Source organism: Amblyomma americanum, chromosome 1, assembly GCF_052857255.1.
Source record: "Amblyomma americanum isolate KBUSLIRL-KWMA chromosome 1, ASM5285725v1, whole genome shotgun sequence".
In the NCBI taxonomy this organism is placed as follows: domain Eukaryota; kingdom Metazoa; phylum Arthropoda; class Arachnida; order Ixodida; family Ixodidae; genus Amblyomma; species Amblyomma americanum.
Genome location: NC_135497.1, coordinates 8,219,236 through 8,246,076, shown reverse-complemented (window position 1 = coordinate 8,246,076; position 26,841 = coordinate 8,219,236). Strand labels below are relative to the sequence as shown.

Here is a 26,841-nt window from a genome sequence, read left to right as displayed (position 1 = left end):
TAACTTGCTTGAAGTAAGGCTGGAACACTAACGTTTATTTGGTCGAACGCGTAGTGTGCCAGTGTTAGAAAAATAGGAAGGGGCATATGCAATAGGCCTCATTTTGACTTGTTTACTGAAAGGCAAAAATGTCAAGTAGCATACAGGATTATAAATTGGGTGTAAACAACCAGAACAGGCTTACATTGCATACTGTGTGCCCACAGCACAGCAAAAATGCGACTCAGCCAAAGAGCACGTTCTTCTGTACAAGGTAACCAAAGCATCTTGCGGTTCTTCGGCAGTTTGAAGTCGGCACAAATATCTCAATACAATGCACATGCTAGGCACTTGAGCACGTCCTGACAATCTAGCAAGGCCAAAATTTGTTCCACCTCGACAACGGTCCATCAAATTTCATCGTATTTGGCGTCACAGCTTTTCACCACATGACGGTAGTGCCTTGCGGTGGATACCCAATGAGGGATAATGAGAAGGCACAAAATACCAGAAGTGCAGCACACAACAGGTTTGCTACTGGAGTAAGAAAAAAATAAAGCAATGAGAGACCAGCAGCGGCGGACTGTGCCGCTGAAATCACAAGGCCTTCCGAGATGTACAAAATCCATGCGATGAAGTACCTGCAGAACGAATGCATTTTCGGAGGTTGATTTCACACATTAAGAGGGAACGCCTCGTCATATTACAAAGGTAAACTACACCACAACTGCTAAAAATCACTGCTGAAAAGCTGTAAAGATGCAGGCAAGCAATCTGCAGCAAACGCGTTTTCCGCCCTGGACGCGGCTATGGTGGCCATAACGCGGCCATCTTCCTAGCCAACAGTGCCAACAGCACCAACATGGCAACCAACAAAACAAGTTCTGCCAAATTTAGCGGAATATTAACAGGCAGTTTGGAAACAACCAATTTGCCAAAAATGCACGCAAAGTAGTGCCTCATTTTGTGAAATGAGTATAAAATAAAATACTTTACAAAAACGCTGTGCCAGTCTTTTGTCGTTCTCGAAATTGGCAGGGCAGCAGCATCGTGATTGCCACGAAGTCAGATGGGCTACTGCTTGACATAGAAACTCGGTGCTGCGTCAAGGCGGATTTGGCTGCGTGAAGTTGTCTAAATTCGATTCCGTCTTTATTTTTTCAAAGGTATTCGGCAGCCAGGTATTCAATATGTAAGTTAATGAAACGCTTACGCATACCACGCTTTGACCCTCGGCAACTGGAATCAGCGAGGGGCAGCGATCCGGCTGACGTAACTTAAATGGCGGCCAGGCTGCGGTACCAATGTTGCCAGACTGCACGCTAGACGTCTACAGACGAGTTCGATGGACACAGTGTTGCCACTTTCTCTCCATCCTCTTCCTCATACACACGCCCCCCCCCCCCCCCCCACCCTCTCCATCCCCTTTCAGATGCCGTATTTCACGCTACGTAAGGCGCGCGCTGTAGCGTGTTCGCCGCTGGGCTTTCAGATGCCGTGGATAATTCTAGCACCCTTCGCGAAGGGTGCGGTCGCTATAGCCGGCACGCTTCCGACGGTCTCTGGGCAGGCGTTGCATAATTCCTGCACGCTTCCGACGGTCTCGGGAACTCCCAATTTAAGCTGCACTGCTCTGGCGCGACCGAAACTTTCGCTCTGCGCGGCCGCTATAGCCGGCATGCACACGAATCCGGCAGGCGTTGCATAATTCCTGCACGCTTCCGACGGTCTCGGGAACTCCCAATTTAAGCTGCACTGCTCTGGCGCGACCGAAACTTTCGCTCTGCGCGGCCGCTATAGCCGGCATGCACACGAATCCGGCAGGCGTTGCATAATTCCTGCACGCTTCCGACGGTCTCGGGAACTCCCAATTTAAGCTGCACTGCTCTGGCGCGACCGAAACTTTCGCTCTGCGCGGCCGCTATAGCCGGCATGCACACGAATCCGGCTGGCGTTGCATAATTCCTGCACGCTTCCGACGGTCTCGGGAACTCCCAATTTAAGCTCCACTGCTCTGACGCGACCGAAACTTTCGCTCTGCGCGGCCGCTATAGCCGGCATGCACACGAATCCGGCAGGCGTTGCATAATTCCTGCACGCTTCCGACGGTCTCGGGAACTCCCAATTAAAGCTCCACTGCTCTGACGCGACCGAAACTTTCGCTCTGCGCGGCCGCTATAGCCAGCATGCACACGAATCCGGCAGGCGTTGCATAATTCCTGCACGCTTCCGACAGTCTCGGGAACTCCCAATTTAAGCCTGAGCCGGTGAGCCGGCCGCTAGGCGGTGTATGCATACTGGTGTGGCTTACTTCAAAAAAACCGATATTTGAGCTAGTTGGTGCACACTTCTGGGAATAACAGCGCTGAGACGAGGGACAAAGAAAGAAGACAACAGGACCGGCGCTCAGAAGCTCAATTCCCAGAACCTCAATTACTACAGCATTTTAACCACTTTTTAAAATGCAGGAAATTTTGTGTGTGCTAGCTTCTTTCGTGGATGGTTATGAAAGATTGCATACATTAGACGAATTGGTGATCTTATAATGTTTTTGTCCGTGCATACCCACTGCGCTCTAACGAGCCTGCAAGGCACTGAGAGTAAAATGATTGTGTTTTACTCGCCTCTGATGTGAGATTGCATAATTGAGACCGGCAAGAAATTGCCACTGTGGCATGAGAGAGAATTCGGGCGGAGCGGGCAGCAGCGCCTCTGCCTAGGCAGCTCTTGGTGGCTCCGAGAGGATCCGGGATCCGGTCGCTGAAGTCGGTGTTGCAGAGTCGACTTCAATGGGGAGTGCAGATCGGCGACAGCGGCTGCGTGGCGATGGTTTAGAGCGGGTAGCGCCGTGCAATCGCCTCCATCAGCCGCAGAAACGGGTCATGGCACTTGGTGCGACCGTTGATGGATTGCCACCACTGCCAGGATAGGTGCGACTGCAGCACGGCCCGGGAGGTCTTCTGCCCGTTCCGCACAAGATTACGCTTCACCTTCTGCCACGCACTCTCGATCCTCTGAGTGTTGGCCCCTGTGAGCGGGTCGACGAAATTGGTGGTGTGGTTGACTGTGTGCCAGTCTAAGTTTAAGGGAGCTCCGTTCCCGTCTTGCAGGCTGGGGATGCAGTTGTAGGCGGCCCATTCGTCGCTGTAGACAGTGGTGCCTGGCATGATGTTGGCGGCGATGATTGGGCCCAACATTGCGGCGTCCCTTTTCTCCACTTGGAAAAGTCTTAGCTCTCCAGTCTGTGACCACACCATCCCGAACACCCACGGGCCCTTGTCGGCCACACCACCGTAATTGTTGCGGTGCCTCAGGGGTACTGCATCGCCGGTCAGGAGCCGACCTCTGTTCGCCTTTCGCTTCCCCCGCAAAAGTGTCTCGTCTATCTGCACCTCCTGGCCGACTCCTCCCATGGGGGGCCGCGCTTGGAGCTCTTGCTCGAGAACTTCTCGGATGTAGTTACGCCAGTCGCTCCTGGCGTCGTTCCTCAGCTTGAAATCCTTCAACACGAGCTCCCGTGTCTGGGCAGAAGTGAGGCCCTTCGCCATACAATATGTTATCCATATTATTTCCCTCGTTGCCAACTTGACATTGGGGCGTCCGAGGCGGTCTTTGCATGCAAAAAAAGAACCGTCGCCTTGCGCGCCTTGCCAAACGGCGGTGCCGTTCAGCTGGGATAGCTGCCTTCTACACTTGTTGCAGCGGAAGCTGGGTCGCTTCCCTTTCGCAGATTTCCTATTAAAAGTCACCACTTCGCCTTCGCAGCTAGGACTCTTGGGGTTAAAACCAAGGTCCTTGCAGACACCCCAAAACTCCGATGTCGCAGGCCGGCCTCGCTGGTTGTTCGATGGTCGAGCAAGGGTCGACTCCGGCGTCAGCTTCAGTTCCCGGAGGAACGCTTGCTCCGACTCGAAGCTTCTGATGGCCAGATGGACCTCGCCAAGCGATGGGTCGATTCTTGCACTCGCCATATAGCTCTGATGCTAGTGCCAAAAGGAGCGGTGCAGGATGACACGAATGAACGCTGAAAACTCGCAGTCTGGCAACATTGGTACCGCAGCCTGGCCGCCATTTAAGTTACTCCAGCCGGATCGCTGTCAATCAATTTTAGGCAACCGCAACTACACAAAGGCAGTGTACTGCTTTAAAAGTGTGCACCTGTGGAAGAAACAGTGGTAATTTCCTGTGACCGACATTGCCAGAAAAAAAAGAAGCTTATTCCTTCAGTTTCATGCGTTTCACGGCAACCTTATCGTGTCGCAGTTGTTTGGTACGGATGTTTTACACTTGCAGTCCATTCTCATCTCAAACAAAAACCCGTCTCTTTGTTCCCATCGCAATTACAAAAATGTGAAGTGAATGGCAATAATTTTACATTTACATTTTCATTCCTTACAAGGAATGAGCAAAATGCCTGCATAACCTACTAATGTGGTTTTGAGAACTGGCATGGGGTCACTCGATCATAAGGTGCCATACATATCTGGTACTAGTCCAAAAAGCAATATTATGATTGTTAATATTCTGCCCCATGAAACCTGAAATATTCTTCAGCAGCCGTTCGGAACAAGATATATTGCCTCCTCTATTACCACTTGCTTGACCAACATACACTGCTGATAGACTAGCAGTTGCTGTGCCTGGTATAACGCCAGCATGCTCTAAATAAAATTCAGTGCTCCTTGTGAACACGCCGCAAAAAATAAAAGAAAAGCGATTTGATACACATCTCTATGGCAATTTAGCTCAAGCCTATAATGTTGACCAACTGACCTTTAAGTAGTTTATTACCTCTGATAGTGATTTACTGCTGCTTATATATCCGCTAAATTTCTCACAAAAGGTATTCCCTGTTCAGATGTACTCTTTAGCAGCAGCACTATCACTGCCTCGTCCGCCATGCCATACTGCCGCTGCACCTCCTGTAGAAGGTGCAACGACCGAATACTGAACTTTGACATCACAGTCATTGATCACCTGTTGAAGCTGAAAATGAAATAGTGTGAAAGCAGAAATAGGATTGTAAATTATATGCAGCAGTTGTACGCAAATACCACATGGCGATTCATGTATATTATTGTCTTATGTATTATTACAAAGAAGAAAACATGCAACCAAGATTTGGTGTCTATAGTCATTGAACTTCTGCACAGGTGTAATTGATGGCTCATTGCCCTAATGCATAGATGTAAGCCAGCGACTTGCTGTACATGAGGCGCAGTCACGTGCTACTTGATGGGAGGGCTACTCTCCAATTGCGCAAGGCATGTTTGCTTTTCTTGTGACTTGTCGTGTTAGCTTTCATGTCTTGTGCATATTGCATATGCAGTTTTCTCAAGGGGAAGGGGGGGATGAGCCAACAACTTATCTTTTTGGGAGACCAGCTGGGTGGTGCTTAAAGGGACCCTGAAATGATTTCAATGGTCATATTCTAGTGCAGCAGATCTGCAGAGGTGGTCTTTGTGGGTATTCGAGTCAAATTTGAAAGCTCTGCGTGGACCCTACAATTTAGAAATCATTTTAAAAAATCACTACTCGCAGTAGCTTGCAAACCGATTAGGGTGACATATCAACCCGCGCATGCCCCCTGCCCCTATTTATTACATCAGTGGGCAGTCTGGGCTAGCTGGTTTGCCCACACTGTGAATGATTGTTTCAAGGTGAGTGACCCTTTGTTGGCACTGCATGATTCTGCCATTTGCACTTGCAGACACACTCACACTGATGCAGCAGTCCAGTCACTTTGTAGCTGGGACGTTGTCCTCCATACTGCAGCACAGCGAGTGACTGCGCTTGGCCTTCTTTGATGGCCTGCCTGGGGGGACACGTTTTGAACCTTTGTTCAGGCCAGGTTGTCTCCTTGAGATGCTTGTTGGCTGCACACTTATCTTGCCTCGGCACCTTGAAACCCTGCAGACTGCAGCTGACATGTTTATCATTGCCGTGACAAAACTTTGCTTGCTTGGAAGGCTTTTCAGTTTTTTTGCCAGTCTGGCTGTATGCTTCATGCATGTCGGGTCATTTCCATTCAGTCTTCAGGTGTTGAAGGCTTCTATGAGGGCTTCAAAAGGGTCCTTCGCCAGTTCCTAAAGCAAACACACACACAAAAAAATTCTTTGCTTAAATGCTGCTGTTGGCCTACCGATGGGCTGCTTGTCTCAGTCTGGTCTATGCGAAGAGAAAACTGAGCTCTATGAACCTGATGCTCATCAAAGGTACAGCACGGCAGGCTTCGTTAAACTTCCTCCCATTGAAAATGAGCCAAGTTCTTTGATGCATATGTGGCTCAAATGTAAGAAGGAAAAGTGAGGAGAAGCACCATGTATCCCAGACGTATTGTGAAAAAAGTGGCAGAACTAACATATTATTCATAAGCCTACTTTACGCTTCAGAATCATGGTTGCTAAGAGGCAGCATGCCAGTCGGCATGTGCAGGCTGTTGCTGCTGTGGGCAACAGAGAGGCATGATTCAGTAAAACGAGCTCTTGGGCGTGTTGGTTACTTGTCTTAGGCACAGTAGCAGCGCAAAAAAACACACGAAAGAACTAGATACGCAGCGTCTGTGCGTGTCTCTCGGTGTCTAGTTCTTCTTTTGTGTGTGTTTTTTTGCGCTGCTACTGTGCCTAAGAGAGGAATGAGAGGAGGATGATGCGTCATGCATATGGGGGGAGCGCATTGTCTGATCGTGGGGCGGCCCCTCTGCTCTCCTCTATATTTAAATTTACTTCCTCCATGGTCTAAAATATGCATGAACCGTTTCTGGTCTTGCTTTTGGGGGAAAATTGCATAATTAAGCATTTCTGCAGAATTCTTGTCAGGAACGACAATTTCGTTTTTTGTTATTACAGACACCAATCAGAGTGTGAGAGTAATAAAAATGAGACTGGTTTGTTTTGAATTCTCATAAAAGTCAGCATATTGTTACATAGTTTTGTTGATGCCTTGATATGCTTAACCTCTCCATCTATATAAGCAAGTGAACGTCTCGAGCTTGGCGGCGGCAGTGACAGTGCGTTCACATTCTTTCAGAGGAAAAGCCACGATACTGTCATATTTTGAAAGGAGCATTAATGGTAGTGACGAAGTTTCTAGTCTTGAATAACGCTCAGCATCCAATCATGGGTTTTTATCTTTTATGGCACCAGGCTGTCCAGGAATGAATGAGTGACAGTCCGATGCCAGACTAATATATGGCTTTGTCCGGCTTGCATGCATGGCCACGACAGCAGGTGTAGGATTGTACACCATGGCACTGGGAGGCATTGTGCCTTACCAGCACCTTCCTTCAAGTGAAGGGAATACCAAGTATTACCTGATGATGAACTGCAACCAGCACATGCTGCTTTACTGAAGGTACATTTGGAGTATGAAGGTACATTTGGAGTATGAAGGTACATTTGGAGTATGTCTAAAAAATAAGCATGCATTTATTTTATGTGCGTTATGGTTTCTGCAAAATGTTGCGTATTTTTCTTTATGAATTTGCAGCATTTTAAATTCTCCACCACAGAAAATAATGGGCCTTAGTCATCATAGGGTGCCTATTGTCATTGACTATGGTTTATAATGACTATGGTTTATAATGACTGCAGCCAACATAGAGTTGCTGTAATTCATCTTGCTAATGTATAGCACCATAACTTACCTGATTCATTAGTTGAGCAGTGGAAGTTTCCCTACTTTCTGGAGGACTGTACTGGGTCGTTGGAGCTGTTGAAGTGGAGGGAGCGTCCCAACAGTAGAGCATCGGTGGGAGCCTTGCTGCGCAGCATTTTGCAGCACTTGTGTCTCGTGGAGGCCTTCAAAGAAATCAATGCCAGGACAGTTGTCTCCGAGCGCAAGCTTTCCAAGGTTGTAGCGAGCTTCTGTAGTCAGCAGAGGTGCATTTGGGAAGATCCCACCAAACACTTTGTGCACGAGTGCCTGGTGTTTACAAAATGCGCCCTGCTGACCAGAGCGGCAGGTGCACAGGCCGATGTCAGAGTACACAGTGTAAAGCTTGCTATCTGGACTGCTGCCACTTGGGACGACATAATGCCCATCTCCGTTGCACCTAATGTTTTTTTTTGGTGTCTTTTGGCAGCTTCTTTAAAAGCCTCTCATAGAGGAGCATGTGCCCAGTCATACGTGAGTGTGCATGGTCTAGTATTCTGTGGAAAAAATATTTATCCCACACAACAGACAGGAATTCAGCTAGGGCCACAACATTAAACGCTTTTGTCCTGTGCAAGATTGTCTTTTAGGACCCTAATCGAGGCCTCTGAATAATTATTTGTGTTGTGGCCTCGTGTCTTCGCTGACAGTCAGAAGAGAAGCACCCATTCTTCTTCTCTCTCCAGTAGAGTGTCGACGTGGGGGATGAAGCCCTTGTGCTGTTGGGAGTAAAGGTCTTGCTTGGCGGCCTCCAGTGTGTCTTTGCTATCAGCGTGCATGATCTGCAAGGTTTCCAGCAAAAAAAAAAAAAACTAAATATTTCAATTCTGAACCACGTTATATGAAGTACATTCCAAACATTTACATGTAGTCTGAGAGCTTAGCTTTGAATTAGTCAGTGTCCAAAATTTTTAGCACCGGTGCTGCCATCTAAAGAGCATCTGCTGTATTGAAGTGCAGCAGCAGGTGGAAACACTAGTATAGCTTCAACGGCATTGTAAAAATCCCCACTTAATTATGAGCTAGAACAAAGTTGCTACAACGATTTATGCATATGCTGAGTTTGTCAATTCGGTCTACAGATCCCTGAAAGAATGAGCAGGTGCGTTAATTTTGGGTGCACATTGGGAAAAGTTTCATGAAGGCCTTGGCAGTGATTAAGCAAGCATTCACGCAGGTTCGCAAGGCCTGTATGAAATGCTGTTACCAAAATTAAACTTCTTGAATTGGTTACAGGCACGGCAGCAGATTTAACTCTTGTTGTGCATCATTTTATTGCCGTATTTGTGGTTGAGATCCTGACCACTCTTCGGAACGAGGAGTGCATTGACACCTGCATGGAGCTACTACATAGGATTGTCGTAAATGTGCAACAATTTTGTTCCAGGTCACTGTTGTGGCTACCTGGTGTTACAATTATGACTCTGAAAGAAAGCAACCATCCTCCCAGGGAAGAGCCTGCACTTGTGATGAATGGTGAGACAAGTGTAAAGTCGGGTGCATGTTCAGGACTATCCTTGGCATCCATGGCATTGTGCACGAAAAGCGGACACCAGAACGACAAAGGAGTCAATTCCATCTGCTAATGTACCATCTTGCAGCACCTGGAGACGTCCCCTTAATCGGCCTACAGAATGATTTCAAGGCTCCCTTTTCCAAATTTGCTGCTTTTGTTAAAAAAGAGGTGGAGCTACCATCAGAAAAATGTACCAGGGCTATGACATTGTATCTCACATAAAGCGAACAACCTTGGCTATATCACTCTGTTACAACTAATGAGGAAATGCTGTAAGCTCACTCCCACAGTCTCCTAGCTACTGTGATCCCCGTAAAGAAAATGTAGCTACCCCCTCCCCTGAAATAAATAAATTAAAGTAGATTTGAAGCTTTAACTGCTGGACAGGTTTGCTCCAACAGGCTACAAGGCCAGGTGGTGCTTGCGTGTGCGCCAGCCAGGTAAAGCGTCTAAAGTGGAAGCAGAAGCACGGTAAGCACTAGACAGGTGCAGCGTTGGAAGTGAACTGCTGCATACGGCTGGTGCTCAGCCAATGGCAGGAATTTGAAAAGCTTGAAAGCCAGTCACGAGGTATGCCTTGCAGGCCCACCTAGTCACGTGATGCGTCACCTGTCCAATCTGATATCTGCCCTCTGTGCGACTGCCGTGTCCAAGAAACTCGTAAACAGCAGATTGCCCGTGTCACCCATGGTTTATAGGCCTATTCGACTATTCCTGTGGAAAGGTTGTTCAAGAGCCTAATAGTCACGGCAAGGCATAGCTTTATTTGAAACTCTATGCATTACTTGAGAGCTTTACAGAAGGGTCATGCATACTGTATGTTATGAGTGCACTTGTGCTGCAGTAGCTTTGCACCCTGACAACTTTGTTGAGGATTGAAGGCGAGGATAGCGACTTTCACCGGTTGCCATGAGCACCTCATTCACGACGGTATTATTATGTCCCTGAAACGCTAAGGTCTTGGCCAGGAGCACATGACCATTCTAGAGAGCTTGGAAAGCAGTTTGATAGGGTCCGCTTTGAAGAAACAGGCACACACAGCCGACCTTTTGAACAAATAACTGCCACTTTTCCCTGACTATTTTTCGGCTGTAATAGGGCAAGTCCAGTGACTACAAACTTTAGATACAACGAACCTAATCCGTGTGACCGTCAAGTTTATTATAAGTCGGCTCAACTGTTTAACCTTGTCCATGATCACGAGGTTGTGTACAGCTCTTTATCTGAACAGTATTGTCTCATTCCACAGTCGCAAATGGTTCCTTGTTATGCCTGCTTGCCGCTGACACCTGTGCTGCCCCTGCTGTGCTGCATAAGTAGTCTCACAATCTTTGTGATGATGAATTGAGAGGTGAAAACTCTCCTATGCTAGGCTGTACTTTTTACAATTATGTGTGTATGGTGCCTACAAACTAAAACAAGAGTGGTCAGTGCTTTGGCTGCATCATCATGTACCAGACATGCTATAGTAGCACCCATTCTTCAACGAAATACCATAGGCCTGCACAGCACGCATACAATCTATGACTTGTGAGACATTGTCTTGTGACATAGTATCAACAACACAATACCTGGCCTTTCCACTGCAGTGGCTCAGTGCTTATGGCGCTTGGCTGCTGACCCGAAAGACGCGGGTTGAATCCCAACCACAGCGGTCTCATTTTGATGGAAGCGAGATGCTAGAGGCCTGTGTGCTGTGCGATGTCAGTGCATGTAGAGCCCCATGGGGCCGACATTATCCGGAGACCTTCACTACGGCGTCTCTCATAGCCTGAGTCGCTTTGGGTGATTAAACACCCATAAAACATCAAAACTCTTTCTTCTGAATCGGTCGCTCATTGCTGTTTCTGCATGCATTCAGATTTTTATATCGCTGATAATGAATAAATTCCATACCTTTTGAAAAATGGCCATCAGTGACTTCCTTTCACTTGGGCTGACACCATGCTTGGCAAGCGTCAGCCACCGCCACTCAGCCTGCGCTACATGAAAGTGGCATAGCAGCTGCCTGGCTTCTGGCCAATGTTCAAGAATTGCTGCTTTCTCAGCAGCACTGTTATGAGTCATAAAAGTCTCTGGTGCCTGCAACAAGAAAAGGCCACATATTGACAGCTATGGAACAGCTGAGTTATCCCCATGACAGACATTTACGGGTGCAGGGTAACATGATTAGAACGAACCTTGGGAGGCAGTAGTTTAGCTGCATTGTATGTCAGTTCAGCTTACCTTGCTACATTACCCTGTGTTGCTATGAGGGTATTTTTCACTTCGGCTTTGATAGCATTACTTAAAGGATCCTAACACTATGCAACTATAATTTCTATCCTTGCCAAACATTGCTTGATATTTCAATGTAGAGGTGACATTTACACAGCATAGTTCAGCGTGTCAGGCAGGCTATACCAAAGAAAGCTTAACCTAACCACTTCAATTCTATAGCTTGTTCATTTGTGGTTGAAGTCTTATATATGACAGGCTGGGCATGACAGGCTGGGCATGACAGGCTGACATGACAGGCTGGGCAAGCAGGAATTTAGGAAGCATTGGGATAGGCTTGGGATAGTGCGCGCGGTTCGCCGTTGCCGCCTCGATACTGCTTCGCTCTCGTATGCCCCGCGCGCCCATGCGTGGTGAGCCTTGGTGCAAGGGCATTAGGGTCCTCAAGAAATAGGGCAGAACAAGTTATTGTCGCGTCAAGACCCCGGTCTATAAACTCGGTGAAGCCCTGTTTTGTTTCTGGTAGTGTGTTACTCATAATTCTGTTGCAGCAGTAGCGTGCTTATATTATTTTAGCTTTAAATTAACGATTTTAAAAGAGCGAGCTCCAGCTACTAATTGGGGTTAACCCAACCAAGCGCCGGGCACTGGAGCGCGCCGTACACGGACGCGAGACGCGCGTAAGTATGGAATGCGAACCGAACTCGGGACGCTTCGCAGGTAGACGCGCTTAGTCAAACTGCCGATCGCGCGCCTGCCGTAGCCGGTCAGTGCATAGGGAAGACGAGATATTCGAGTATGCGCTGAAAGTCACACGCAGCATGCATTGCTGAGCCCTCTTTCGTACTGACCATCAGCCGCGAAACAGCTGAACGCTGCCCTTGACATTCAGCGCCGTACTCTAGAATTCCCTGTCTTTAGCCACATTTGTGTTGTTTCTCATTTAAATAAAAATTCTGAACACGATTGCAATACAAAACCTAAAAAATTTTATAAACACATTTTTATGTTCCTGTTTTTATGTGAATTGAGTTTGTTCGTACGTTGGTATAGTAGTGTTCGATCACGTGACTACTTTCATTTCGCGGTTTGAAACTGTCCGACCGCAGAGAGACGCTGTCACTGCCGTTGCGCGAGCATGCTGACCGCGGCCGCGGCTACGTTTGGACAATGGGTTAGGACACCGCCGTTAATTGCACATGAGGTGCTCCGGGATTGTTTGCTAGCTGTTACGCTAATTGCGTTTGGTGTACATTTTCTCTTGCCCTACTCGCGAGTTTGCGCAGTTGCGCGTTCTTTGTTTTAAGTTTTGTTTTCTGTGCTGTGAGCATTTTGCCTGCCGCCTCGTGGCCTCATTGGAATGGAAGGACCAAGTTCACCACCTGCTGAGTCACCAGAACGAGATAAGTATCTGTGCCGTGTGTGCAAAGCTGAATTTGCTGTTCAGAAATCCCAAAGGAAGGCATGTGCGAAATAAGCACCCCGAATCTGCGAGCTCATCAGCTCGTGAGAAAACTTGCGCATGTGACCTCTGTTCTAATGCTTTTCTCCACCGTCGTGAACTGTTGCAGCATCACGAGCAGGAGCATGGCTTTGTGGCGAGACGCAGCACGCTTCAATTCTCTTCCATTGCAGGTGAGAAAGAATCACGTGTTCTTAGTTTTTGTTTGTGCATGCACGCATGAAGGAATATGTTAGCTTGTGTACAGACGAGCAGGTTTGTCTGGAGCACTCGCTCTGTGTTGTGCAGAGCAAAAACAAAAAGGAAATTTTATAGATTTAGCAGTTTTTATAGCATAAATGTTAGTTTAAAAAGCTCCCTGGAGAATGACAATAGCATGAAGTGTTGTTGGGTCTCCAGAGTGCAGCCCTCTAGATGTCTGCTCACATCTGTACATAGAGCCCGTTCCAAATCATACGCCGAGCATGAGCAAATTGTGGGTTTCAACTCGTTTATTCAAAAGGCGGTATTGCCAAAGAGCAACGGAACAGACTTGCCAAAGAGAAACAAGCCTGGAAGGGATCGTTCTCTGCTGAATGATCTTTCATGGCTTCCATGCTTATGCTTGTCTGCTCATTTGGAGGGCTCAGTGATAGCACCTGCATATATAAAGTACCACTTCGGAATGAACCCAAGTCCAATGCTTAACAGTGGTTTTTGTTGCTCTGTTGTGTGTGTAATTGTTGATGCACTATACTATATAGACAGCACGAGCAGTGACCAGTTAGCCCATTTTTGTGCTTTCACGAATGCACAATATTTCAGAGGTGAATCAAGACTCGGTGGTGCTAACAGCTTGTACATGACGCCCGTCTTGCTGGAAAATTTGTTCTTACAGCTGGTTAAATACATAATTGTTTCTTTCTGTTAAATGTTAACATGCTTTTACACAAATTATTTTACCACTCTTAAAAAGTGTGGGCCTGCTGCTCTTGTGAAACTTTTATTCATGTCCGTAGCGTTGTAGCGTGTGTCACCTGCGTGTATATTTATGCACTGCGTATGTTGTATGAGGCAAATGCAAGTGAACTCCGAGATGTGTTACCGGATACCTATACCGGTTTACCGGATGCCTCCCACACGTGCAGTGACATGCGTACGGCCAGGTAAGGTAGACCGGTATAAGTCTCCGGCAGTACGTCTCTGTTATGCTAAAAACATCTAATGACATTAAAATAGTGGCTGTCCAAATTATTGTAGACGTAGGGAGCAAATGTTGACTGAGTAAGTTGTGTTTTAACAGTCTCAAAAAAATGATAGTGGGCAGGGCATGCAGTGAAAAGGCAAGATGACTGATAATAGTCATTATGGGTAACTGATTCTATTCAGAGAGAAGGCAACTACAGCATAAGGCGGCAGAAAGTTAGGTGGGGAAATGAGATTAGGAAGTTGCATTGAAGGCCGCCGCGGTGGCTGAGTGGTTATGGCGCTCGGCTGCTGGCCCGAAAGACGCTGGTTCAATCCCGGCCGTGGCGGTCGAATTTCGACGGAGGTGAAATTCTAGAGAGCCGTGTACTGTGCGATGTCAGGGCACGTTAACCCCAGGTGGTCGAAATTCCCAGAGCCCTTCACTACGGCGTGTCACATAGCCTCAGTCACTTTGGGACGTTAAACCCCCATAAACCGAACCATTTGCATTGAAGGAACAATGTGGCCGTAGCTAGCACAAGACTGGGTTAATTGGAGAGTTATGGGAGAGGCTTTTGTCCTTAGTGGGCGTAGTCAGGCTGATGATAGTGAAAAAATATATTTAAATGTCTAGAGGAACTGCAGTACAAGGCATGGTTACGACAGCGCCTGGCTTATTGTCTACAGATTATACCTAAGTGTTCAGAGTTGTGAAGGTTTCAGTACAATATTTTTGGATTAGTAGCAAGGAAATGCAGGGAGCCTTGCTGGAGAAAAATTGGAGAATGAAAATATTTTTGGAGCCGTGCACATTTTGTCAAACTGCTGCCACCCCCAACCATAGTAAGACGTGATCGAATGGGGACGGTGGCAGCTCTGTGAAAGCCCTTTTATGCTACCTATGGCAGCAAGACTACCACAACCAAACATGCTGGTTTTTCTCTTGATAAGAGAATGGAGACCAAGCACTATCAATGTTAGGCTGCACAGAACATACACTAAAATCTTTGTGGTCTAGTCTGTGCTACGCCTAGGCTACTTCACTTCGGGAATGCATTCGTAAATACTGCGCCATGTTTACTTGCAATGCTTAAAGCGTTGCCAGTAAACAATCCTTGGGGCCGCCGCGGTGGCCCAGTGGTTATGGCGGTCGAATTTCGATGGAGGCGAAATTCTAGACGCTCGTGTACTGTGCGATGTCAGTGCACGTTAAAGAACCTCAGGTGGCCAAATTTCCGGAGCCCTTCACTACGGTGTCCCTCATAGCCTGAGTTGCTTTGGGACGTTAAACACCCATAAACCATAAAAAACAAACCAGTAAACGAGCCTTGATGCACAAATGTCATTTTGCTTTCCTTTGGCACACTCGCCCAGGATAAGGAGAATTAGATGTAGTGCGGCTGCGCCTCAGCCAGCTGGTGCTGCCATGTCTCCTATCCAGATGGCCATGCTGCACGTTTCGCTTGGCACTTCCTGGAATGCTGGACCATGCTGAAAGCATTTTGAAGTTTTTCTCCGCATCCTACTGAAGTGGCATAATGTTTGAGGCATAGCCTGCGGCTTTTCAGGGGGCATTGCATATGTGGCTCTCGGTGCAAAAAAAAAAGTACGTTTTCAGGGAATCTCTCATCGGTTATCTCATGGCAATGTTCTGAAATCACAAATGCATAAAATTTTCTCATACGGTGTCTTATATAACTTTGTTTTGCAGTTTGTGCTTCTCTAAGTATCAAATTAACGTCAGCTTTTAGCAGCGCTGTTGTTCTTGCTGCATTTATTGCAAGGTAATTATTACATTAGCAAGTGTACTTTGCATAAGCTTCTGTGATCTGCATGCCAGGCGAAAGGAGGAGCAGCGCCATTGGCTCGCTTTGGTGCAAATGGCCTTAGTGTGCCACATTGCTACTCCACTACCCATACTTTTACACAGGTTTGAACCGCATGTTTCGGTAGTCTGTGGATTGATGGATGGACAAAAATATGCGTGCAGAGATGGAAATACAGTTTTTAAATGCATTCCTGCATTAAACATACCGTATTTACACGATTGTAAGTTGAACTATTTTTGAAAATCTTAAGGGGGGGGTCAACTTAAAATCAAAACCAAAGCATCGCACCATAAATAAAGGCTCGACAAACGAGACATCGGGCATGCTACAACGTGGTTGCATTTTTGCTGCGCGGCTCCGTCGCATCGCTCTTAGTGCTGGCCTTGAGTAGCTGCTATGTTAGCGCACAAAACCGGCATTCCCACCCCGCGCTAAAGGCGGCTGATGGTGGCTGTCGATAAGCAGCAAACCCACACCATCCTACTCCCCACACGGGGCCGCAGATTGCATCTGCTGATAAGCGACGGCGGTTCCATAACGCATTCGCATTCTGCTCTTAATAGGTGTCTGCCAAGTTTCTTTTTGTTTACTTTCAATCGTGCACTCGGCGCTCAAGGGAGCGTCGATAGTTGATGGAAGGGCCGCTGTTCCAATAGTGGTGGCACCCCCATTCGGAATCGCAGCGGCGACGGGGAGTGTCGGTAGCCAACAGAAGAGCCGACGCCGCTCATGCATTGTTTCTCCTTGCCTCTGACGCGTTTCACCAAGTTTTTAATGTACTGCTTCGTCATTTGTGCTCCGGGTCCGGTAAGCTTCCGGCGCATGTTCACTGTAACATTCAAGATGGCTGTCATTCTTTACGCCCAAGAAACGAACTGCGCACCGGGTCGCAAGTTTAAACGTTCGCAACAGCTGATACTGGTGTGGCAGCTGTAGCGAGGCAAAATTTTCTCCTGTTCCACACGATGTCGTGATGTGGCTGTTTGCGAAGTGCGGGATTTCGCTGCACGGGGATGTTAGAACGACGAGTTGTGGGACCGGAGCAGCGATCATGACGGCAGCGCTAGTGAGGACGATGGCGCAAGTGTGGACGAGTAGTCCAGCGAGTAATACATTCTCATTTTGGAATGTGCCCACGGGCGCTCCCGCGTGCGGCAGCCGGTAGTGGCTTGCAGTAAGCGGAGGCGGCAAGATAGTGCTATCGTGTTCTATTATTGAAGGCCAAGTGTAAACGACCTCCAAGTTTTTTTTTTTTTCAGAAATGTGATGTGGAGGGTCGACTTACAGTCGTGTAAATACAATAGGTACATAGTCCCTACATAGATAGCTTGGTTGGTACAGCAATGTATGCAACGTATGGAGGTCACGGGTTTGGATCTCACAGGCAGTATGTGGTAGAGCCACCACAGTGGCTCAGTGTTTATGGTGCTCAGCTTCTGGCCCAAAAGACACTGGTTCGATCCAGGCTGCGGCAGTCACATTTCGATGGAGGCAAAATGCTAGAGGCCCAATTAGTGTGTGACGTCAGTGCACGTTAAAGAACTCCAGGTAGTTGAAATTATCTTGAGGAATTTACTGGAATTTACTATGACGTTCCTTGTACCTGGAGTCGCTTTGGGACATTAAGCCCCATAAAACCAAACTCTTCATACTGTTTTTCTTCAACTTTTTCATCAGACTTCATTGAGAAAATAATTATGCTTGCAATATACACAACTATCTGTACCCACCTATAGACCTCCTTCACCCCGCGACGTCACGAAGATGTGGCGCTGATGTCAGCAGCGACTTTTGCACGGTAGGCACCTGTTTTGCCTACCGTAAAACAGGTTCCGCCTGCCCGTGCCTACCGCAGCTACCGGCGGCTGCATCATGCCTGCACACTGCAGCATGTATTGACCAGCTGCGTCACCATTGGATCCACGCAGTGGCATAAAAGGAAATTTAAATTAGCCTCGATAGGTTTCTTGCATATAAATACCGCATTAGGAAACTGGCTAACAGGGAATGAATGGGCTACAGTAGTAAGGCGCGAAGTCTGGGAGTCTATCGGCCCTGCCACTCAGTGCACTTAATAAAGTTACTGCGTTCATTCACCTGAACATCAGCATAGTATGCTTATTACTGCGCTAGGAAAAAATCAGATATGTAGCTGCACACGTATCACCTTGAGCCGGTGTGCAAGGGGTGCCGGCAGGTTCACTTGCCCCCAAGGAATGCGTTCTTTTGTTAGCAGCACATGTTTTAATGATGACGGCGAGAAAACAACAAGGACCAAAGAGGCACACGAACACAACAGGACAGGCGCTATGCACCAACTAGCCCAAACCAAAGTACTTCTTGAGTATATTTTAATGCCATGTTTTATGGCATTTAATATTTTCTTGAAACTCTTTCTTAATATGACCAACGTAATTATTTGATTCGAGTAGAAAGAAGTCTGGTAAGTTGTGTCAATCTTGCGCGGTCACGTTGGCGTGCTTAGAATAGTGTACCTTAAGTGTGCTAAAAGCCACTTCCTCTTCCATTGCATCATGCATGTGCTATGTTTCATGAGGTAGTAGATATGATCGCGAAGCTTGTTGGGAAAGAAGCAGGCCTGCTACTAACAGACATGTGGTGAGGTTGAGAGGGGACGTGGCAATGAAGTGTTTTATTTATGCATACGATATGTAACTAAGTTTAGTGCAAATATGAAACTGCTACACTAGTTTCAGTAATGCATTTTATTTTTGGCTATACCTGGTGCAGTTCTGGGGAAATTATAATTAACACCCTCATCAAGTCACCCCAAGGGCTTAAATAATTGAGTAGAAAGTGCGAAATTTTTTTTTGCCAGCATGTTCACAAAGCCCTGTTCTGTATGATGATGCTATTAGTTCATTTTTTTGATGACCAGTACTTATGCATGCATAGTTACATGAAAACGTTTCTTACCAAAATAACATAGTACTGCAGGTGTAGGAAAAAAAATCGAAATTTATTACACCCCTTACTATCTCAGGAATCGTTTGCGACAAATAGAATCATTCTATTTTCATGCATTACGAAATTACGAAGGGGTGAGGATGCCAATCGCAGAAAATGTGAAAGGTCAGAAAAAGAACCTTAAAGTTTATTCTCTCGTTTATGGCCTCTTCGCTTTCGCTCTGGTCAAAGAAATGCAGCACTGAAATCAAAGAAAACCTCAAAAAAAAACAACATAGAAATTATCTCACAATTTTCATTAACCACACATAAAAAAAAAGCATAGTTTAGAAATTTCTACTGAATTTTTCGTCGCGAAACAGATTTTAGGGCTAGCAAAGAAAATAATGCCAGAAATAAATTTTCACCAAATAGACCAGTTAAACAAGGGGAGAAGTTGGCCTGGCTGGTGCCTGATCTTGAGGCTAAAAACAGCGCTTACGCGAGACAGAGGAGATAGGAGACACGGCGCTGTCCCCACTTTTCGCACAGCGAGACACGTGTGTCAACTGACGGTGAGCGCACTTCTGCTCCACCGAAACAACGCCAACGCTTCCCTTCACGACTGCCCCGAAGTAAAATCATTCAGGCAAGTGCAAAGTGTCAAAAACTTATTTTGTTCAAGAAATCAACGGCAGAAACGCTTTCTGTTTACTGCTAGCCATATATACAATACACAGTGGCGAACTATTTCTCTGAATACGCATACATGGCCAACACGAGCTCGTGACTCCGAGAAATTAGTAAGTTGAAAGCATCAACCATTGCTGTGATTCGCAGAAATTGAAAGCGTGCCTACAAGCCTTGAAAACCCGGGCTCAACACCTCTCCGCGATGCCACTCCCTGGCCTCTTGCCTACCATGAGCCCGCTAGCGACAGCAGCACCACCTCGTTTTTTGCAAACATACAGGAGGTCTATAAGAACTTTGATTATCATCATGGTTCAAGATCCTGAATGCCCTAGGTTATTACAGCATAGACCGCTTATAACGCATACTGCGGGAGTCTGGAAAATCCACATTATAAACGGTACTGCACTGTAACCAGAACGTAGCTTTTCCATGCATTCACATCTTCAGAATGGCCAGCCTACCTTTCAAAGTGCACCTGACAATGCATCAGATGAACAGCATTTACAATCGCAGGCAACAAAGAAGTTTATTCGATCTTTTTGTCTAAGCATTGTAATGAATGAAAGAACGGCGTTATTTTAGTCTGGTGCTGTGAACTGCGTTGCTAATGGCTTCGTCTGCAAAAACAGTGAGGTACTTGAGCGCTTGCTCGCTGAGGTTTCTCTGAGCGTAGTAGAGGCGCAGTTTGTTGCAACTGTCGAGCGCGTCTTTGAATGAAACTTTTGCTGCACTTTCACTCACTTCGTCAGGCTCATCCTCGGATAGAGGCTCATATCGACCACGCATCGCTGCCATGATGTCTTCACCTGTGGCGGCTACTTCACACACAATGCCGCTGGGATCGGCGACGACGATGAGCTTATCTCGTGCCGGTCCTTGAAACACTGAATACAACTGTTGATTGGGTTGAAACCATCATGCCCCAAAATGTTTGCAAGGCACCTGGCCTTGGCTTGCAATATCGAGCCACTCACAGGAACGCTCTGGGCCTGGACCTCGCAAATCGTGCAAACAAAGCAGCGACATCTTCATACTTCGACGTATGAATCCGCTTCCTTGCAAGCAAAGCGGAGTCTTCCTGCAGCTGTTGTCACAACTTGTCGCTGTTCTTCCAAATGGCTGTTGTCACAACTTGTCGCTGTTCTTCCAAATGGCGGACACAGTAGCATTGGCGACACCATACTTCTTTCCCACTGTAGCCTTTTTCAAACTGCTCTTGACGTGCCTCACAATGCACTGCTTGGTTTCGAGAGCTTGCAGTTTTGTGGCTTTCGGAGGTGTAGACGCCATTGGAACTGAAGACAGCCTAGGCTGGTAGACTTGCTCACGTTGCCAGCTGACTTGCCTACGTTGTCAACTTTTCGCTACACGAGACGACACATATTGTGCTCATGGGCTCAGGCGTGACAAGAAGCTGCCGCAAGCACACGTGGTACGAGCAGCGCTTGCAGCGTCATGCCATGCGACTGCGGCCGCCGCTCTAGTATGTTCGTTTGGCCATGCCATCATGTGCTTCCCAGTTTTGGGCAATCAGTGTGCCCAACGGAGGCGCATCGGAGAGTGAGAGGAAAGACGCCTGCTTTGGGACTTTTTTCTATCCTCTTCAGCCTTGCGTTGAACCACGCTGACAACGCTTCCCCGCCCCGCCTGTTGCCCTCCTCTTGTCAATCTGGGAAGCATGCTCCACTCGTCCGCGTGTACCCACGGGCCCGCGCCGGTACGCGGGCCGTCAGGCTTTCTAGAAACTGCACTATATGTGGTCTTCGGTTATGTGCTGCCACGTATTAAGCGGTATGCTAATACATTAGACTCCATGGGAAGCGAAGCAGTTGTTACAAAAAGCCGCATACAGTGCGGCCCCACATATAAGCGGTTACGTTATAAATGGTCTGAGCTGTATAAAACTTCATGAATTCTCCAAAGGCACATTCCGGTCATTTCATAAAGGCCTCCAGAGTGAATGCATTCTGCTTTATTTTCAGAAAGCATCCGATACAGTTTGCTATGCTGCCTCTATTCCTGGCTCATTTGAAATATATACTACTTTGGCTCTAAAACTGCTTTGCTGACCATCCACAGAAAGCGGCAATAAAGGGTGTCGAAGCAGCCGCCATGCTCATGTCCTCTTGACTACATCAGGACTCTGTTTTAGGCCCCCATTTTCAGCAGTGATATTGGTTCTGGTATAGCATAAAAAATTGGACTACATGTGGATGACTGTTATCATACAAGAAAGATGATTTGGACAGTTTACCTTTACAAATTGATCTTGAAACATGTGCTCTTGTTCTCAAAAGTGACTCCTGTCCCTAATAGTTTTTAAGTGTTGTCACCTGAATGCTGTACCCTGTGCAGTCAACAGTATTATAACGAATTGAAAATCGGAGGGTTTGCATCACATCTCCAACGTAACAAATTCTTCAGGATGCTTAGTGGAATTATTTTAAAGCAGCGAACTATAACCGGACCTTGGCACGTGGCCAGTGACAAGGCTTTGGTTGGCGCAGCGACGGCAACACATTGTATGCATGTTGTATGGCTGAAATAGCGATTGGAGGTGCAGACTGTGTTTATAAAATGCGCATTGCAACCAAATACGACCCTCAAAAGTACTTGCTCAAGTGGTGAGTGGGCAGTGTCTTGCAATTAATGTTTGTGACACTGAAATGTGGTGTTGTATGCAGAAAACACCTGAACAGAGGCCACGAAATCTGAAGTCAAACGCATTGTGCAGGAATGAACTGCTGCTTGGCTGCCATACTTTAGGGTGGGGAGGGAAGCCCACAGGAAATGTTTCCTTGGATTTCCTGAACCTCAAAAAAACCTTGGGATTGCCCTTTAAAGGACTGGCACCTAAGTTTTGCATGCATGCTTTCTTTCAAATCAAGTGATAGACGTTACAAAACATAGATCACCGTGTGGCATTCGCCTATAACCGCTACATAATTTATAGTTGAATTTTTTCTCTCATGCTGTTTCAGTTTCATCAACTGAACAGCTGCGACGGGGCATTAAGTCATTTCAGGCGTGGAAAAAAAGGCAATGCACCATATTTACCTACTTGCATAATTTACACTTTTTTCCGGTAATTTATAGCTCCAAAAAGGGTGTGTGCAAATTATGCGCACATCCTACATTGCCACATATACAACAGCCCCACAACTCACACTCTTTACTGGTAAAAAAAAAGGTAGATTGCAAGTAGAGGTCGATGCATAACACCCCTTCTCCCGAGGGGGCATGACGGTGTATGAGCTCAAAGCAATAAATCCTCAACAGCACACTCGCAAAGCCAGCAGCCACTGGCAGATGGATACAAAAGGCACCAAAACCACCCTCACATGTGCCTGGTTCACTAGCAGCAAACGAAACTGCCAGCGGCTCTGTAGTTTCAGGTTCTGTATACCGGAAGTTTGTGCCGGGGAAAGTGACTGTCAGCATGAGCGAGCTAAGTAAATGGCACGCAATTCCAACTTTCTTTACCCAAAGTAATTTACAAGTGAATTAACGAGTTTTTCTTTTCACATGTGTGGCTGTCAGGGAATGGGCGAGGGGCACGTAATACCGGTCACGCTCGTCCCTCACATGCAGCAGGTATGACTTTGCTGTGGCTTTGGCGTGGGAGTGACATGGTGACATCATCTTTAGAGCGGCGTGGTGGAACCTTTACGCCACTCATATCAGTCGTAACTGCACACAGCAACGTGGCCGCACCAATCTTCTCAAGCCTGCCTTGTGTGCACGGTGTCGCAGCAGGGAGCATAAAATATCTAATATTTTTTCATAAACTCTGGTATAAATTACGGATGCACAAATTAAAGCAGTAAGTATGGTAACTGCTTATATGTTCGGCGCATTGTACAACCACGTACCTTGATGCTGTTGCTGGTAAACTGCGCACTCGCGTTGTACCTCGACAGGTCGTTGCCCCCCACATACAAAATCGCGAAATCTGCAGGCTGCAGACTGATGGCCACCAAAGCTGAATATGCATGTCACCACCGACGGGAAACACCGTGAATGGGACCTGCACAATCACTTCAGTTGTATGTCGCTGACGCATACCCCGCGCAACGCCACTGCAAATCGACACTAACAAACGCTGGAAGCGACAGCTAGCACAGCGAGAGGAAGAGAACACAGAGCAGGCCGCCAATTTGGTGGCACGGTCGAAGTTCGCGCGGTTAACTCACGTGAAACAGAAGCATGATTACCAGGTACTTTTTGACACAACTCAAATGCACGTAAATATCGCAGCCTTGGGATTTCTGAAACGCCTAAAATGCCTAGGGGCCATAAGGCGCTAGGTTCCATACGCTAGAGGGCTGGTGTCCCTATCGGTTCCTGCTCCAAATAGACGTGTCCGAGAGTGTGTGCCCCAGCCGAAGGGCACGAAGCAAGTAAAACCTGTGGCAACCCAGTCTTTTTTGTTTGTGCGGTTCAACCCATCCCAGTCCTCCCTAGGTCTGACTCCGCCCTTAGATTTCCCTGTCCCTAGGGGTAATTCCCTTCCCCTGGCAACATTTGTTTGTGTTGTTTGTCCAACTGAAATAATTTTTAGTATCATATTTGAAAACAATGCTTATAAATTTTGCAGAAACTTTTTATAGTTTTGTTTCTATGTGATTTGAATTTTGTTTTTGTATTGTGCATGATTGCGTTACTCCTTTGCTTGGCAGATTTGTCTCCCGTTGCATTGTGCAAGCGTCGTCGCTGATCCCTCGGTCTGCGTTCTTGCTGTTGAGCTAATTGCTGTATACTTTGCAGTAACTGCACTGTTTTATTACTGCATTGTCCAGTCACAGCTCCCTTGAGCTTTCTTTTTGGCTGCTGCCATATTCTGTGTTGCGCTGGGTGTTCTACTGCTAAGAGTTTCTCCTTGTTTGCTCTGTTGTGCGTTCTTTGTTTGCCAATGTGAATTGTGTTTGTGTCCATCGCTGATGTGCCCTTGTAAAAATGGAGGCACCAAGTGTGCCTCCCGCAGTCACCTGTACGAGATAAGTTTTGGTGTCCTGTGTGCCAAGCCTCCTACAGTTGTGATCAGTGTACTCATCTGTTGGCCCGCCGTGGCCACTTGTTGCAGCACCACGAGCAAAATCACGGGTTCGTGTCGAGGCTCAGTACGCATCAGTTCTCTTCCTATTCAGGTGAGGAATATGCACATGTCCTTGGCGCCCTTTTTTTGTGTGTGTGCATGCACGAAAAAAGTGTGGGCAATGCCTCCTGAAGAACATTCCTGAAGCGTCAGTGGTTTTTCTGCCCGCCCAATGCCTCCTTTATAAAACTGTGCCTGTCCGTTATGGCGCCACACAACAGGACTGCCGCGGTTCACTTGCTGCTCGCAACGCGGTGCTGCTAGCTGCCACTGCGGCACTACGGGTTTGGCTTGTGACGCCGTCAGAGGAGGATGCCTTTTTTCAGAGCTCCAGCGACTACGTCCGAAGCTAAATGCTTTTTTTGGTATTTGCGCTTGTACATGCTGTCGGGCGGTAGTTTTAAACCGAGTTAAGGGTAGGAAGGCTAGTGGAAGTGTGTGTGACTAAGGTTCTTGTGTAGGAATTTTGGCAGGCTTTTACGTTGTGTAGTGTCGAAGGTTCTTGGTGTAGGAATTTTGGCGGGCTTTTACATTGAGCAGTGCCGAAGGTTTTGTGTAGGAATTTTGGTGGGCTTTTACATTGCTTAACAAGGTGATGGTTCGGGCTAGTGGGTATGCGTTATGATCCATAGCGCAGCAACAAAACAGGGGACAAACACAAGCGCTAACTTCCACTACAGCTTTATTTGGTGCACACAGAATTTATACAAGAAGTAACGAATGATACCAGTCAGATTAGACAAGATACTTTGTGAACAAAGCTTAAAAATCACATGCAATGCATTTCATCGGTTGGCATACTGCTCCGAGGCTAAAAATGCCACATCTTTCTTTGTCAGCGACAATGACGGACTGCTGACGCAGCTTTCAGGTCCAGCTCTTTCGATTGCGGCAGCCTCGATAATTTCCCTTTTAATCTATCGGCATTTCTGCCTATCACCTTGCATTCTTTAAAACCAGGCTTGCATTTATGAACACGACAGTGCCGTGCCAAATTGCTGGAACCGCCATCCCGAACTTCCCTATGGTGCTCGCTTAACCGCTCATTAAGACATCTGCTTGACTGCCCAATGTACTCCTTGCCGCATGAAAGCGAGATACTGTAGACTATTTCTTCAGTACACTGCACGAAAGGGTTTCTATGCCGAATCGTGCAACTATTCTGAAGCCTGCTGTCGGGACAGGTGGCCTTGCAAATGCGGGACAATTTTTCCGGTGCAGACATATACACCTTCACTCCCACTTTTTGTGCTACCTTCTTGAGGGAGTGTGACAGCTTGTGGATATATGGCACCACCACTACCTTGTTGCCCCCTTCGCCATCAGTTCCAGTTCCAGGAAAAATTGTCCCGCATTTGCAAGGCCACCTGTCCCGACAGCAGGCTTCAGAATAGTTGCACGATTCGGCACAGAAACCCTTTCGTGCAGTGTACTGAAGAAATAGTCTACAGTATCCCGCTTTCATGCGGCAAGGAGTACATTGGGCAGTCAGGCAGATGTCTTAATTAGCGGTTAAGCGAGCACCATAGGGAAGTTCGGGATGGCGGTTCCAGCAATTTGGCACGGCACTGTCGTGTTCATAAATGCAAGCCTGGTTTTAAAGAATGCAAGGTGATAGGCAGAAATGCCGATAGATTAACAAGGGAAATTATCGAGGCTGCCGCAATCGAAAGAGCTGGACCTGAAAGCTGCGTCAGCAGTCCGTCATTGTCGCTGACAAAGAAAGATATGGCATTTTTAGCCTCGGAGCAGTATGCCAACCGATGAAATGTATTGCATGTGATTTTTAAGCTTTGTTCACAAAGTATCTTGTCTAATCTGACTGGTATCATTCGTTACTTCTTGTATAAATTCTTTGTGCACCAAATAAAGCTGTAGTGGAAGTTAGCGCTTGTGTTTGTCCCCTGTTTTGTTGCTGCGCTATGGATCATAACGAATTTTACATTGCATAGTGCCGAAGGTTTTTTGCATAGGAATTTTGGCAGGCTTTTACGTTGCGTAGTGCCCAAGGTTTTTGTGTAGGAAGTTCAGTGGGCTTTACGTTGCGTAGTCTGCCGGACGATGGGTCGGCAAGCTAGGAAAGTCAAGGTGGACGGGGACGGGGAGTTAGTGCAGTGCCAGGAGTGCGACCGTTGGTGCTATTTAGACGAGACCACGTTCGGGAACTTATCCGAGACAGATGGCGCTAGCTTTACGTGCAAGATATGTAAGCGTTTTGAGGAGGCCGTTCAGACGTTGAAAGGGGAATGGGCAGCTAGGATTAAGAAACTCAAAGGGGACCTGAAGGTGGAACGAGAGGAACGGATTAAGCTAGAAACTCAGG

The 26,841-nt window shown here is 47.1% G+C and overlaps 1 protein-coding gene and 1 long non-coding RNA gene across 8 annotated transcripts in view; one reads left to right on the top strand and one right to left on the bottom strand.

Annotated features, from left to right (window-relative positions):
- Positions 1–98: 98 nt before the first annotated feature.
- Positions 99–12,293, bottom strand: LOC144109600 (uncharacterized). 3 transcript variants are annotated; one of them, XM_077642420.1, is made up of 4 exons: positions 12,217–12,293; positions 11,045–11,230; positions 7,625–8,414; positions 99–6,065 (listed from the first exon to the last, which is right to left on the bottom strand). In XM_077642420.1, the coding sequence occupies exon 4, from the start codon at positions 3,948–3,950 to the stop codon at positions 2,811–2,813; it is 1,140 nt and encodes a 379-aa protein (XP_077498546.1). In that variant the 5' UTR covers positions 3,951–6,065; positions 7,625–8,414; positions 11,045–11,230; positions 12,217–12,293; the 3' UTR covers positions 99–2,810. The 3 variants fall into 3 exon arrangements, with proteins under 3 accessions (XP_077498546.1, XP_077498561.1, XP_077498553.1); XM_077642435.1 differs by having other exon boundaries at positions 11,329–12,250; XM_077642427.1 differs by lacking the exon at positions 12,217–12,293 and adding an exon at positions 12,065–12,210.
- A 116-nt stretch (positions 12,294–12,409) lies between these two features.
- Positions 12,410–26,841, top strand: part of LOC144109645 (uncharacterized) — a 255,642-nt gene continuing 241,210 nt past the window's right edge. For 2 of the 5 annotated variants that reach the window (XR_013309624.1, XR_013309627.1), the window contains exons 1-2: positions 12,446–13,000; positions 24,507–24,570. This is a non-coding gene — a long non-coding RNA (uncharacterized LOC144109645). Of the gene's footprint in view, positions 13,001–24,506; positions 24,571–26,841 lie in introns of all 5 variants that reach the window. The other 3 variants (XR_013309623.1, XR_013309625.1, XR_013309626.1) reach the window with 3 other exon arrangements.

Bases quoted from the DNA above. Each gene is read 5' to 3' on its own strand.
- LOC144109600 (XM_077642420.1), bottom strand. From the start codon at position 3,950: ATGGCGAGTGCAAGAATCGACCCATCGCTTGGCGAGGTCCATCTGGCC.